This window comes from Larimichthys crocea, chromosome I (assembly GCF_000972845.2).
Source record: "Larimichthys crocea isolate SSNF chromosome I, L_crocea_2.0, whole genome shotgun sequence".
NCBI lineage: Eukaryota > Metazoa > Chordata > Actinopteri > Sciaenidae > Larimichthys > Larimichthys crocea.
In genome coordinates, this window is record NC_040011.1 from 35,783,812 (window position 1) to 35,798,057 (window position 14,246).

General features: G+C 40.7%; 2 protein-coding genes across 3 annotated transcripts; one reads left to right on the plus strand and one right to left on the minus strand.

The window, feature by feature from the left end:
• Positions 1 to 345: 345 nt before the first annotated feature.
• Positions 346 to 11,229, plus strand: si:ch211-203d1.3 (protein phosphatase Slingshot homolog 3). 2 transcript variants are annotated; one of them, XM_027278795.1, is made up of 17 exons: positions 346 to 568; positions 1,629 to 1,878; positions 3,092 to 3,129; positions 3,224 to 3,410; positions 4,930 to 5,045; positions 5,193 to 5,261; positions 6,234 to 6,299; positions 6,451 to 6,633; positions 6,744 to 6,837; positions 6,964 to 7,092; positions 7,329 to 7,375; positions 7,531 to 7,677; positions 8,425 to 8,625; positions 8,762 to 8,954; positions 9,048 to 9,149; positions 9,279 to 9,368; positions 9,735 to 11,229. In XM_027278795.1, the coding sequence occupies exons 2-17, from the start codon at positions 1,831 to 1,833 to the stop codon at positions 9,870 to 9,872; spliced, it is 1,848 nt and encodes a 615-aa protein (XP_027134596.1). In that variant the 5' UTR covers positions 346 to 568; positions 1,629 to 1,830; the 3' UTR covers positions 9,873 to 11,229. The 2 variants fall into 2 exon arrangements, with proteins under 2 accessions (XP_027134596.1, XP_010746966.2); XM_010748664.3 differs by having other exon boundaries at positions 1,714 to 1,878.
• A 43-nt stretch (positions 11,230 to 11,272) lies between these two features.
• mrpl18 (mitochondrial ribosomal protein L18) lies at positions 11,273 to 13,851 on the minus strand. The gene is made up of 4 exons (XM_010748665.3): positions 13,601 to 13,851; positions 13,159 to 13,327; positions 11,617 to 11,851; positions 11,273 to 11,535 (listed from the first exon to the last, which is right to left on the minus strand). Exons 1-4 carry the CDS (start codon positions 13,668 to 13,670, stop codon positions 11,458 to 11,460), a joined length of 552 nt encoding a protein of 183 aa, XP_010746967.2. The 5' UTR covers positions 13,671 to 13,851; the 3' UTR covers positions 11,273 to 11,457.
• Between the last annotated feature and the right edge of the window lie 395 nt (positions 13,852 to 14,246).

The following is a 14,246-nucleotide window of genomic DNA, read 5'->3' on the forward strand; positions in this document are numbered from 1 at the left end:
AAACAAACAAATAAAGAATTCAGTCATACTAGTTCACATTGTACAATAGTAACATAGCACCAGCATAGTTACATGATGGTATAATAGGGATCAAAAGGGAAAAGCATGAGAACAAAAAAGCACAAATAAAACTTACACATAAACAAAGTTCTAGTTATATCTGCATGAATATTCATTATAGATAGACATTTTTGATAATCAACTTCAATCAAAAATAGCTTAAATGATGGTGATGAATCTTGAAATTTACATTTATAGATGTGAAAGTTCCCTAATAAAATATAGAGGTTGACAATAATACACAGTTTCTTTTCTTTGTATATCGTGTCTTTTATTTTGTTACGTCCTCTGGGCGTCGACGACGTGCCTCCGAGTCCCCGCCCCCGCGCCCCTGGTCCTCCTCCGGGGCAGCAGCAGCAGCAGCAGCGGCGGCGGCGCTGTGAACGGTCCTCACCCTCCGACAGCTACAGGGGGCGGAATAAGGAGCTCTCGGTACTTCAGGAACAAACGAGTAGCCTTACCAAAAGAAACCAGGAAATTAGAGTGGGGGCCCGCGTTTGGAAAAAGGGTGAGAAACATATATTTTCTTTAATGTTTTCATGTGTTTGACACGAGAACAGCGGCTGACGTCGCCGTCAGCTGTTCGCTCGGACAGGCTTGTTGCAGGCAGAGACGAACCACGGTCTGTGTTTAACTCGTCTGTCAGGATAAAAACACTGCTCGCCTGTTAAAATGTCGGAATATGAACTCAGTGTTTGTTTGTTTTTGTTTTTTTTATGCAACAAGCTTAAAGCCATATCGCATATTTGCTGCCATATAATGCAGGCGTCACCTCGCTGTGCATGCTGATGGTCAGCAGTCCTCACACTCAAGAAACCTTTTAAGGGAAAATGTAAGAAGGCAGACATTTCTGTCGTAATGCTAACCTCCAATTATCGCTATGTCCTGTTTATACACTTTGTACTTAAGACGCACACTTTAATGTGAAGGAGTGTACTCAATAAACAATGATTATATCATACACAACGAGGAACTGAACAATCAGTATTGTATCTTTGTTTGTTTTTACTGCGGAATGAAGCTTTGTTCCTGTATAAAGATAATAAAAAATGTCATTTGATGGTGGATATTACATATTATATCACAGTATGTCCTCAGTATATATAGCTTTATGTATCATCATGAAATCTTCTTGAATCTGAAAGGTAATTCATCTCGTTGCATGTTGCATAACATGAAAATACTTACATACAAGTATCTCAAGATTGTACTTATGTACTACACAAACTTCTGAAGTAGCATTAAAACATTCAGTTGCTGCTCACGCTTTATTCTTTAGTAATAATTGTAATCATACATCATTATTTTTGCTGATAATAGTCATGTTTAGTCATGTAACGATGTGCCACATCTATACTGTGTACTTAAATACTCAGAGTATATCCTCAGTATATGTAATTTTATAGAAATCTTCTTTAAACTCATCAAAGTAACCCTTTATAGATCAACTAGTCACATCTTAATGTCTGATTTCTGCAAAAACGTAAACCCATTAAAGTCATAACATAACCCTGTCTTTACTGGCTATGCAACTATTGTGACAATCTATTCCCTCCATTTCCCTCCAGGACTCTCTTAACCAGTGTCCTCAAGCTGTTCTTGAGGTTGATTCATTGGATGTGTTCAAATCCAAATATGCACGTGTCGTTCCAGAAACCAATACCAGCTCCTCGTCCCAGCCCACAGCACACATTTGGCTGAGGAACTTGCAGAGCCTGTCTGAGCTTGCCAGCAACAGCAGGTTTAGTGGAGACATACCTGTACTGTGCGATGGCTCTGTTGACCCTGCGTAGAACCCCATCCATCTCCACCGCTCCAGTGAGTTCAGTCATTCCCTGTGTCTTGTACACACAGATAGGTTGGGCGTGTGGAACGACGAGGGCTGTTTATACCGGGCACTCTGAGTTCTGCAGACGTCGTTCCTGATTGTAGATATCATCACTATATTTGCCTGAATGACAATGAGGCTGCTTTGTTTTTCACTTGTTCCCATTGATGTGATTGCATCAATACGCCTGCATGCTTAAGGGTGATCATAGTGATTTAGCACCCATTCACATCCATTACATTGATGTCAGAGACTAATTGGATCATGTTGTTTGATGCATACACATACATATAAGCATATACACACTTTATCATCAGCTTCTGTCTTTAATGTTTTCTCCTTTCCTTTCATTCTGTCACTCCATCATGATGATTATTTAATCTTACATCCAGACCAGGCCCCATTTCCTGTTCTTTGTCATTGCCAACTATACCAGAAAAGACCTGACTGTGGGTCCAAGTTTAATTTTTTAAATAATTTGTCACAGAATCTAGTCACTCTACTATCTTAACTTGTGTTCTCTCCCCCCTTTTCTTCTTTAAACCCTCATCTTTCCCCTCCTGGTTCCCACCCCTTCCCTCTTTAATTTCTTCTCTTTTTTTGACTCTGTCTGGACTTGTCAGTTGCGTAACAGGTAATGCTACTGTCTCAAGTTTCTTTCTCTGTAAACCCTTGTTACTACTGCTACTTCTCTCTCTCTCTTTCATGTTTTTTTCTCCCTGCCCTCTCTTGCGTTATGTTACTCTTTAATTTCATGTCCTTCTGTAATTTCATTGCTAATATCTTTGTTTTTTTCACTCTTAGTGCCCCCTTCCTGTGCTTACATATCACCCTTTGTGTCTGTCTTCCACTGCACCTTATCTGTGTTGCACCACATTTCATCCAAAATATAACTGAACATGTTTTCCAGCCGTTTGTGTCCATGCTTTTCGACAGGAAAAACAAGCACACACATGCACACTACCTCTAATTCTCCCAGAAAGTTTGTTACAGCCTTTCAACACTTTGAAAGCATTAGAAACTATGTGCAATGTTTTCTCGTGAATTAGTGCAAAAAAAAAAAGGCTCATATGCACTAAAAAATTGCAGCTACAAACAGCCTGCAGAATAGAAACATATGTATATTAGAATATGTATGTATTTTTGTACACAAAACCTGAATCATTCACAAACACAGTAGTGATTTATTTTTATTTTTTTAAGGATGATGACTTCCAAAGAAGAGGGAGACTTCAGAAAAGGTAGACGTACACCAGTGTTATCTTTGAATTGACATCTAATCACAGTCCTAAAATAGCAGCAGCATTGTATTCACTGATCCCTGTCTGTCTGTAGGGAGAGCTTTGCCCTTGTGAAGGGAGCTGTCCATCTGCTGGAAGATGGCAAGAGGTCAGATCTTGATGAGGAGACTTCTTCTGGTCCAGTTTCTCCTGTAAAGGAAGGTGATAGGGCGTCAGACACACGCCGCCGACAGCTTCATGCCATGGTTGAACAGCTTAGACCAGAAGATACCATCAAACTGGTGAGGTCTTGTGCTTACATGCATTTTGTTTGTTACCTGGTTAGCCAAGTAAACCTGTCCTATTATCTTATCATGTCTCAGGTAAAGGTCCTGACATCACTGTGTTGAGAACACTTACTATATTGTGATGGAATCACTTACAATCCTCTAACATTAAGGGCACTGTTTGAAAAACAAAGCCTAGGAGTGCACTGATCTGATACACGGGATTAGTATTACGTGGATTAGTTCAGTTACATTAAGTCATGGCAGCTCTCTATTCTCCAAGCTCCTCAGCACCCCTGGTCTCATGTTACCATAAAACAGTTCCAAGAATTTGAAGAGGACCGGTATCAGATTGTTCCATGATATCATTTTAGAGCAGATCTGGCTATTGGAGTAATTAATTTCTTCTGTGTTAGAACTAATCTGTTCAGCCGTCAGATAGTTACACATGATGATGTTTCAACATGCCATTGGTCCAACAGTTTACCTGTGTGCAAAAGATTAAGCTTCGATGCATCAGTACAGACATGCTGAATGATGGACACCACGCACGCCCGATGAATTTTATTGAATTAGTTTAGTTTTATTGTTATTATTACACGATGAATTGTGCAGACGTGGGTGGACATTGTGGCGTAGCTGGAATACATCAGGTAGACAGTCATACTTTGTAAGTATGACAACATGACTGCACGATATCAAAGTTTAATGTACAAAATATGTGGACAATATTTCTAGCTTTGTATGTTTTAGCCCATCCCTACAAAACAATATATTACTGATGTTTTCTAAAGCATTCCACTTATTTTGAAGGTGACTAGTAAGTTTTGCCAACAGCAGCTGGATTTATTTCCGCACTAAAATATGAAAACATTTTTGATATGAGTAATCCATCATGCCGAACGTTTAGTTATGTTTATTTTTTGTGTCGGTTATCTTATTCTTGCATTGGTAATACAGTGAAAAGAATCAATGCAGGAGAAAGCAAATGTGGACTTTACAAATATATCTTACAGAATTTATTGTTGTTATTATTGTATTGCTTCCCACAATGACTTGACACACCCCACTACAGCTGTATTATCATGCGTAATTTGTTGGACTGGGAAAAAAAACAACAGACTAATAATTGAGTGTGATTGATTACACAGAAATATATTCAAAACCAGAGGCTGAGTGGAAGGCAGAAAAATCATCATCAGTTTAAAACATAATGCTTGCAGTTGATCATGGTAATTTGGAGTTAATGGGCTCAAATGCAAGTATGATCCTTTCAAGAGACAGCCAGTACCTGAGTTTCTGTAAACACAACATTGGCCGCCCTGATTTGATTATCCAGGAAAGGAAAGGTCAAGGGAAATATTTTGTACCGTGTGTAATCAGACAGGTTTATTTGATTTAACGGGTAACTTTAGACTTCAGAGAAACACGTTGTATGTGTAATACATTCATTTTGCTTCTTTTGCCCTTCTGCTTTCTGTCTCTCACATCCTCATGTCTCCTCGCCGCTCATCCTCTGCTTGCTGTCATACAGGCGGTGCAGTTGGAGTCTGTCAGCTCGGTCAGAGTCCGATATCTGATCGTCGTCTCCACCCTTGGCAACAAAGAAGAGAGTATCCTGCTGGGCATGGATTTCCCTAACTCAGACAGGTGTGTGTAACCAAGATGCTGGCATACAGGGTCACAAAGAGAACGCAGGATAAGATTTCCATTCAGTTTATAATTTCTGCTTTAGCTTTGAAGAGTTAAAACATCTTCCTTGTCTTCTGTCTCTGTGTTCTCCCTGCCTGTTTGCAGTGAACAGTGCACCATCGGCCTGGTTATGCCAGTATGGAGCGACACACAGGTGTATCTAGATGGAGATGGGTAAGAAACATTAACAAGTGACAAATGCTGTGGCTTAGGTGGTAGAGGGTCTTCAGAGGTTTGATTCCTGACAGCACGACTCACACAAGTGTGTGAGTGTAAGGGTGGGCTTAGTATTATTGTGAGTGCTTTGGATAGAAAAGTGCTGTATCGCTCCTGATGAACAGTTGGCACCTTCCATGGCAGCTTCTGTGATCAGTGTGTGAATATGACAAGTGTTGTTAAGTGTGTGTTCAGTAGACCAGAGCGGCACTGTTTAAATACAAGTCCATTTACCCACTGCAAAAACACAAGCAAGGAGTTTGTGAGGCTGTACGGCACAGACGGAGCAGCCTGATGTCTGGGATTCTGGCCAGAGATAATCTGAATGAGTAATATCTCTATTTATGGAGCTGAATCATTCTCCATAAATTATAACTGCTCCTATCACTCAGACCCTTACATAAGCATGGAGGCCATGTATTTTTTTGCAATGGATTTAGCTGATAAGCTGGTAAATATAATCCCTGGTGGCAATGAGGTGCATCCAGAACCACAAATGTCTCCCAGTTTATATTTTAAATGTGGTGATGGCATAGGCGTCGATGCTCAGAGGAGGAGAGGAACTGCACTTTGTAACTGACACTAGACAGCTCTTAAAAGTGTCAGGCTAAAGTGGTGTGGTTTCCCTGCTGTCAAGTGCTTTGTTTTTTATTAATCTCCTGACGCACGCTGAGTGTCATACAAGATGCTTTGATTAGCTGCCATGTCACACCAGTATGTTCACCCTCATCGCACCTCCAACTGTGCTAATTTTCACCCTCTGTTCTCACATTTTTAAATCTCCACTTTCTTCATGGGAACTATCACTAATTTACACTCGGTGTCTGAACAGTAATGTGTCTCACAGCATCATTTCTTCATTTCTCTATTTCTCTCTATTGACCTTCCTATGACTTAATTATTGTGACTCATATTTCTTTTTTTCCACAGAGGGTTTAGTGTAACCACAGCTGAAGAGACCAGAATTTTTAAGCCTGTTTCCATGCAGACCATGTGGTGAGTGAAAATGCTGACATCCATGTGTTGAAATTAAAACATGAATGTCCTTACTATAGCACCCAGTACACCACTTCCTGAGGTAACCTCATTCTGAGATGTTTAATGTCCTAAAATATACATTATGGTGACTTCTCTCCTCTGTGGTAAGGTCAGTGCTGCAGGTGTTACATGGCTGCTGTGAGCGGGCCGTGAAGGCAGCTGTGATCCCAGGAAATGGCCTGGAATGGGCCCGGCATTACCACCACCACATTGAGTCAGACCGCCTCTGCCTCAACGAGTGGGAAGCCATGGACGACCTGCAGTCAGTCCGCAAGGATAGTAATAAACAGAAGTAAGTATAAATACCTCAAAACTTGTGTAAGTAAAATAAAATCTTTCCTGCTTTATTATTGCAAGTGCACGTCAGCTTGTGTCTAATCTCACTTTTTCTTGTACGTGAAGTTCGGCAGAAAGAATTTCCAACGAGGTGCTGATCAAAGAGCACCTGAGAGACATCATGAGGACTGAAGATCTGGACAATCTTACGTCTAAAATGGTAAGACATTTGTGTATATAAAGAGGAAGTTATTTTAGACAGAGTTGAATAGGTCAGAGATGAAAAAAAAAAAGAGAGAATCTATATGTATGTTTGTATAGTTTGATCTTTTCTTTGCTCCTGCAGGTGCACTCTGCCCTGAAGACCAGGATAGTCTTTGACATTAGACCCTATAAGGAGTACATTGACAATGAGATCCTGGTCACCATGGCTCAGATGGACAAACCCTCCAAAATATTTGACTACCTTTACCTGGTGAGTAATTGCACATCTTTAAAGACAGTAATAAACATTATTTTACCATCGTGGTGAGAAGCCTTTCTTGGACTAAACTGGCAGAAGTGTGCTTTCACCAGGATGTTGTCATGTGACTGTAACTTCCCCTTTGTGGGAGATCTGTGTTGACAGCGATAGGGAAGACGACTCTGTAGGCCCTTTCCTTTTGTCCTCCATGTCGTCAACTCATCCTCTCTTTCGTTATCTGGTTTCAGGGCTCTGAGTGGAACGCAGCTAACTTTGAGGAGCTGCAGAAAAACAAGTCAGTATTTTTACCTGCTGCACTTTATACAGCTTTGTGCATTGTTGTCCATCTTTATTTTTCATTGTGTCATGACATGGGTAACATTCAATTGTGTATTGTCTTTTTGCTGAGTCACAGCTGTGGCTCTAAGTTTGTGTCTGTATGTTTTTCAGTGTGGGCTATATCCTGAATGTGACGAGGGAGATTGACAACTTTTTCCCAGAGTCCTTCACTTATATGAACATCAGAGTGTACGATGTGGAGACCACCGACCTGCTCCCTCACTGGTCAGACACATACAACTTCATCAACACTGCAAGGTAGTCCTGAAACACCACTCACACCAGAAGATGCTTAAAATCTAAACTTGTGACTGGACTTGAACTTCACAAGCTTAGATTTTAAGCGTCTTACAATTAGATTTGTCCAATTATTAGACATTAAAATCATATCAACATCAACATGTTTTATACATTTGTGACTGCTCCTATTGGCCCGAATCTCAATCCAGAGGAGGAATGTGTGACGCACTAAATTTCCTCCTCTAAAGCCTCTTTTGTTGTTACACAGACCAGTGCCGAAACACTGGAAGAAGAGGGAAACAGGCAGCCTATCTCTGTACAACCGTAACAAAATCTACCTACCAGCATCTCTAAAGATCACCAATTGTTCCCAGCAGTTGCCAGGCAACCAGCAGAGCCTCCAGGAAGTGTCCGGGCAAAAAATAGTCCCGAACGCAACCTCCCACAAAACGCGTTTTTAAACTTTGGTTTTTGTAATCGATTAAACAGAGCCAGACTAGCTGTCTCCACCTGTTTCCAATCTTTATGCTTATCTAACTGGCTGCTATATTTAGTGTACACACGTGAGAGTTTTATCAATGTCGTCATCCTGAAACTGAAACTCTAACTCTTATCACACTATGACTTATATATTTACATTTGGTTTAAGCTATGTGAGTCTACAAACTCAGACTGAACTGGAAAATTTCTCAACTGCATTATCCAAACAAATAATCACGTAGCACCTAGAACCTTCTTAAATCACTGAATCTCTGTGTGTTGCAGAAAGAGTGGACAGGCAGTGTTGGTGCACTGTAAGATGGGAATTTCTCGCTCTGGTTCTACTGTTATCGCCTACGCCATGAAGGAGCAGTGTTGGCCACTGGATGTGGCCTTGTCCTATGTTAGGGATCGCCGGTCCATCGTGAAACCCAACGACGGCTTTATGAGGCAGCTCCACACCTACAACGGCATCCTCAATGCAAGGTCAGTTATGATGTTAGGCCTAACACTGAATGAAGATCTCTGTTCCAGTGTGATCTAGCTGCTCTATGAGACTTTTTACATTTTGATTTGTGCGCCCGTGTTGAGGATTGCACCGTGTGTTCCCTCATTATTGCAGCCAGCAGCGTCACAGCCAGCTCTGGAGGCGAAAGTCTAGAGACCAAAGACAAAAGTCAGTACACAAGGAGGAGGGAGGGGAGGATGGAAAGCCAGAAGAGGAGGAGGAGGACGATGAGGATGACGTTGATGATGATGATGATGAGGATGAGGATGAAGAGAGTCCAGATGAAAAAAATTGTTCAGTGGAAGAGGTAATTGGTGACATCAGTGATATGTTATTAGCATTTTAATTCCTGAAGATGTTCTTAATCTTCAAATCCTTTTATCTTCACAAACACACTCAGGTGTTTGAAGAGCCCGTCACCCAACCGGATAGCAGTCAGGGACTCGAGCAGACAGGACCACCAACAGTCAATCCTGTTATCACAATAAACGATCGAGACAAGGTGAGCAGACACAAACACACTCACACACACGGCATCCAAAGCCATTTATCTTCATGCGTCTCTTGTTTTTTGTGCTGCATCTCTAACTTTTTGAGGTCCTTCTTCTTTCTGACTCTGTCTCATCTCAAGGTCGCGTCGAGTGTGAATCGCAGTGGCAGGATGAACCTCTTCTCTCTCATGCAGTCCATCAGTGAACTAGATGATGGTGATAAAGTGCAGGTAAACAGCAGAGTGCTGGTCCAGTCTGTCTCATTTTCTCTTGATAGTTTAGCTGTTTTAAACATACAAATGGCTGATTTATAAATTGAGGAAATAAAGAAGAAGTTAGTGTTGAAATAAAGGAGGTGTGAGATACTTGGACTTAAATATTTAAGTGACTAATTCCACTTTTGCTATTTCTTTTGAGAACTTTGAGCTTGAGTTATTCACAGAGGGTTTAACAGTGTGTTGCATTATTTCATAATGTATGTTTAGCTTCTTTTCCCTGATTGTAGCCACTCTAGAAGAAACCTCTCTTTTATTTATTTATTTATTGTTATTATTATTATTATTTTTAATGAATTATTATTATTATTTTTTTTAAAGCTGCCTGGCAGTCCAAAGCGGTCTCCAGGGCAGCGGAGGCGTAGCCAAGGGCGGCGGGGTCTGACTCACCAGAAAGCATGCATGGATGTTTCGCCTGAACCACGGAGCCTGCTGGATGCAGATCAAAAGAAAACCTAAAGAGATCAAGACCTGGAAGAGCAGGGGGAGTTACAGGAGGGAGAGGGACCTGTCGCGGAGGAGGAAGAAGTCCTGATGGAGCCAAAGTGTGCTCCGGTAACATGCCAAGGTTTTTATACACTGATACACTCTGGCTTTATTTTAGATTATATAGATGATGGAAGTTATAAATTATGTTTTGCAGGTCTTTCATATTGCATAACTGTATTTTAACTGATGGTTCATTGTTGGAAAAAAAAGGATCTTGCTACAGTTCTGCTTTACCAGTGAAAGCCAAGATACCTGATGTCTGAATAATTATTAACGTTATTAGTGCCTGTTGTCATCAATGTGTTTTATCAGTGTTTTCAGATCATACCTTACCACATAAGAGACATTCTGCTCTCTCCCTTCATGTAGCGTTCTCGCTTGTTCCCTCTTCTCTTCTTCAGTTCTCATATCACATTCCAGAGATGATATCTATGCAATTACTGTTTCTCTTTCACTTTCCTCTGTAAATACGAGGCTGTATGCTGCCAATTCAAGGTAGACGGTTTAAAATGTGTTGGGAGGATTTCACTGTATCCAAGCTGTGCATTATTATGGACCAAGTCTGGGCCAGTTTGCCAAATGATGTATTCCAATGTGCCAATGAGTATATTTAACGGGAAATCTTTGATCATGTCAGTATGCTAAGGACCAATGTTATCCATTTAAATTTCATTCCCTCTATTTAAACACCAGAGCTCTATGAGTGCCTTCAACCTCAGAATGAAATATGACTCTATGACTGGTGTTTTTAACGTTTTTACTACGACATGGTGGCTGCAGATTGTATTTTGTGCCGTTTCTCACTTGGTTTGATTGCAGTGTAAATGTGACCTCCCGAGGTTTTTTATTGCATGTATGCATAAGGCACATATCTATATGGTAAATATGTATCAACACATAATTGCTGATGACCTGGGTGCATGTTATGTGTTTTTTTACAAACATGTGAGAGCAAACAGTTCAGGGTTTTCTCATGTATTTATGTCAACATTTAATGCATTGAGGTAAATTATTCAACATACTGTTTTTTTAGATTTCTGATCATTAGATGCTGATGTGGAATATTTCATGCTGGTGTTACTTTTTATCCAGTGAACCCAAGCTAAAGCTTACTCCATTTAACCTGCATGCTCACCATTAAAGAAAACATGCACTTTATAACCCCACAGAACACACTGCCTGAGCCAACATCACGCTGTATTATGATTAAAATAATTCTTCTGGGAAACATCTCGGCCTTGTTGTGTTAAGCTCTCAACTGTCTGCACCTCTCTTTTGTTTACAACAAGCACTATGAGATAAAAAAAATAAATGATACTCAAACAAACTGCTTTGTTTCTTGATTAAGTGAAGCACCAGAGGAGAAATGCTTCTGTTCAGAAACATTTTATTGACAAGAGACACAGCACGAGACAAGCAACTTTACTTTCATCGATCATTTTGACCCTTCTGATATTGCAATACACTACAATGCGGGTCATCTGAACATCCGTATGGTGATAGCAGAGCATAAGAGATACAAAGAACATTGTTACAAAACAGATGACACCTAAATTCAGGTCCCGATGTATTTCCTTCTGGGTTCACTGAGAGTGACTCCTCCCTCTTTCATTGCTGTCCTGAATGACTGAACCTGTACAAGAGAAATGAAGAAAGCAGGTGATGACTTGGGAGGGTGGGGCATACGAATCAGTTTTCTGCTGCGTGCACTTACAGCGTCAGAGCGGTATGTCCAGGGAATCTCCCTGTACACCATCCTCGTGATGCCGGCCTGCTTGCATCGATGTGCCAGCACTTCGCCCACAGCCTGACACGCTGCCACGCAGCTTGTGGACCCAAGCTCCTTCTTCACCGCCCACTCCTTGGTTGAACAGACGAGCACCGGGACAGGAGAGCTGGCGGAGAACACCTGTGCTGTCACGTGGTGCTGGCTGCGAGAAAACTCCAACCTGTAACGACCAAGAGAGACAAAAAAAATAATAGTGAAACAGAAAAGAAACACGGGACAGGTGAAGATATAGCTGGAAAGGATGTCTTTTGAATTCAGTTTTATTTAAATATACTCCCTTGATAATAAGATGTCAGTGAGTTTGTTGGTCTCTATATCATCAGTAAAAACTCCATCCAAAACTGGCTCACTTGCACCAGCTACTGGTTTTCTACAGAGCGGATTTAATTTTAATATTACTGATTACTTTTAAAGCTTTAAAGTTATTTGGTTGAACTTTCAGTGCCCTACATCCTCCTCAGGTGTGTCATTCCTGGTTGTCCCACGGTCCAAAAAGGTCCAAGACTGTGTAATGACCTGCCTGAGAAGACGAGGGCAGCAAACTCTGTGTCAGCTTTTGAAAACACACTTTTATAAAGGGCCTTTTTATGTTATATGTCACATTTTACTTTTCATTGATTTATTATTATTATTGTGGTTTATTTGATTGTGTTCCGCTAACTTCTTCTTTCTAACTCTGTCTCATCTCTCAAGGTCGCGTCGAGTGTGAATCGCAGTGGCAGGATGAACCTCTTCTCTCTCATGCAGTCCATCAGTGAACTAGATGATGATGATAAAATGCAGGTAAACAGCAGAGTGCCGGTCCAGTCTGTCTCATTCTGTCTTGATAGTTTAGCTGTTTTAAACATACAAATGTCTGATTTATAAACTGAGGAAAAAAAGAAGAAGTTAGTGTTGAAATAAAGGAGGTGTGCATCCCGCCTATGGAATGCCATCCTGACCATCTGAGGGCATCACAGACCCTTGAAAGTTTTTAAAAAAGGACATAAAACTTTCCTTTTTCCCACATCATATCGTTATTTCTTTTGTTGCGATATACAGTACTTGTTGCTTTGTGTGCGTATAGTACGTGTGTGTAATGTAGTACTTTGACATTTGCTTCAAATGTAAAGTGCATTATAAATTAAATCTATTATTATTATTATTGTTATTATTGTTATTATTATTAGATACTTGGCCTTAAATATTTAAGTGACTAATTCCACTTTTGCCATTTCTTTTGAGAACTTTGAGCTTGAGTTATTTTGCTTTTTCTATTTTGCTCCTTCTTTCACAGAGGGTGTAACAGTGTGTTGCATTATTTCATAATGTTTGTTTAGCTTCTTTTCCCTGATTGTAGCCACTCTATAGGAAATCTCTCTTTTACTTATTTTTATTTTGTTAAAGCCCCTGTGTTTTATGGTAACTGTTTTCTGAAAGATGCTCTATAAATAAAGTCCATTGTTGTTATTTCATCCACAGACAGACCTGTGGTAAAACTCCCGGCGGGGCCAGGTCGTCTTCCAGCCCCGGTCCTTCACAGCCAGAGCCATCTGCTCGAGGTTCCGCGGGTTTCTGTTCACAAAGGTCGGGCTCACGGCTTCATTTTCATCGGCGCTGGGCTCCGGCTGAGAGGCGGCCTGACTCAGACACCGAGCTGAAGTAACAGACAAGAGCGTTTAATGAAAACAAAGTGAGCGGTGTTTCGGTTTAACGGGTGACCATGTTAACTGGTGACCGTTATCGACAGCTCTTTGTGTAACCACGGCAACCACAGAAGGTCGCCAGTTGACAGGGTCACTCGTTAATCCGAAACACCGGTGAGACCAAATGTCACGATTTGGGTTATAACTAGTTCACGCAGTCACCTGTAGATGAATACAACAGCAGCACACCTGTCCACAGACCGTGTCACGTTAAAATAACTCACCTGTTACTGGACGACGTCGCTGAATTTGACCTAACAGCCGGACAGCACGACACATTCCGCTCAGAGACATCTCTGCTCACCTCACTAACTACAACAACAAAGTCACGTCACTGCGCTGCTGTCCGACGAAGCGTTTTGTCCTTTAAAAACGATGAGAACACCTCAACACCTCTTCATCTTCATCTTCTTCATCGTCTCACCGTGACATGTGCGGCGCCATCTTTCACATCCGGACAATCACATTCACTCAGTGCTACTTTAGAAGCAGCACGGACAGGAACAAACGCCAGCGAGTCAGCAGTTCCGTTTACTGTGTCTTTTTTTCTTCTTCTTCTGTTTATTATTTTTATATTATTTTATCTCTTTATAATGTTTTTTTTTTTACGTATTATTTATTTTGAATTGTTTTATATTGTCTCGTCGTTTAAATGTCTTTTGCCACTACCGTGTTCTTAGATCTCATTTTTTGCCTGATTTTTTCTCCTGTTTGTGCTTGTCTGTCAAAGCACTTTGTAAACTGTTTTTTTAGGTGCTGTGGGTGCTTAACAAAGTAGGTCGAACAATTACTGTTCTTAATTAAAATTCTGAGGTACTTGTCCTATTTTAACCTGTTTTTGTTTGTTGTTGTATTCTTGTAATTTGGTAT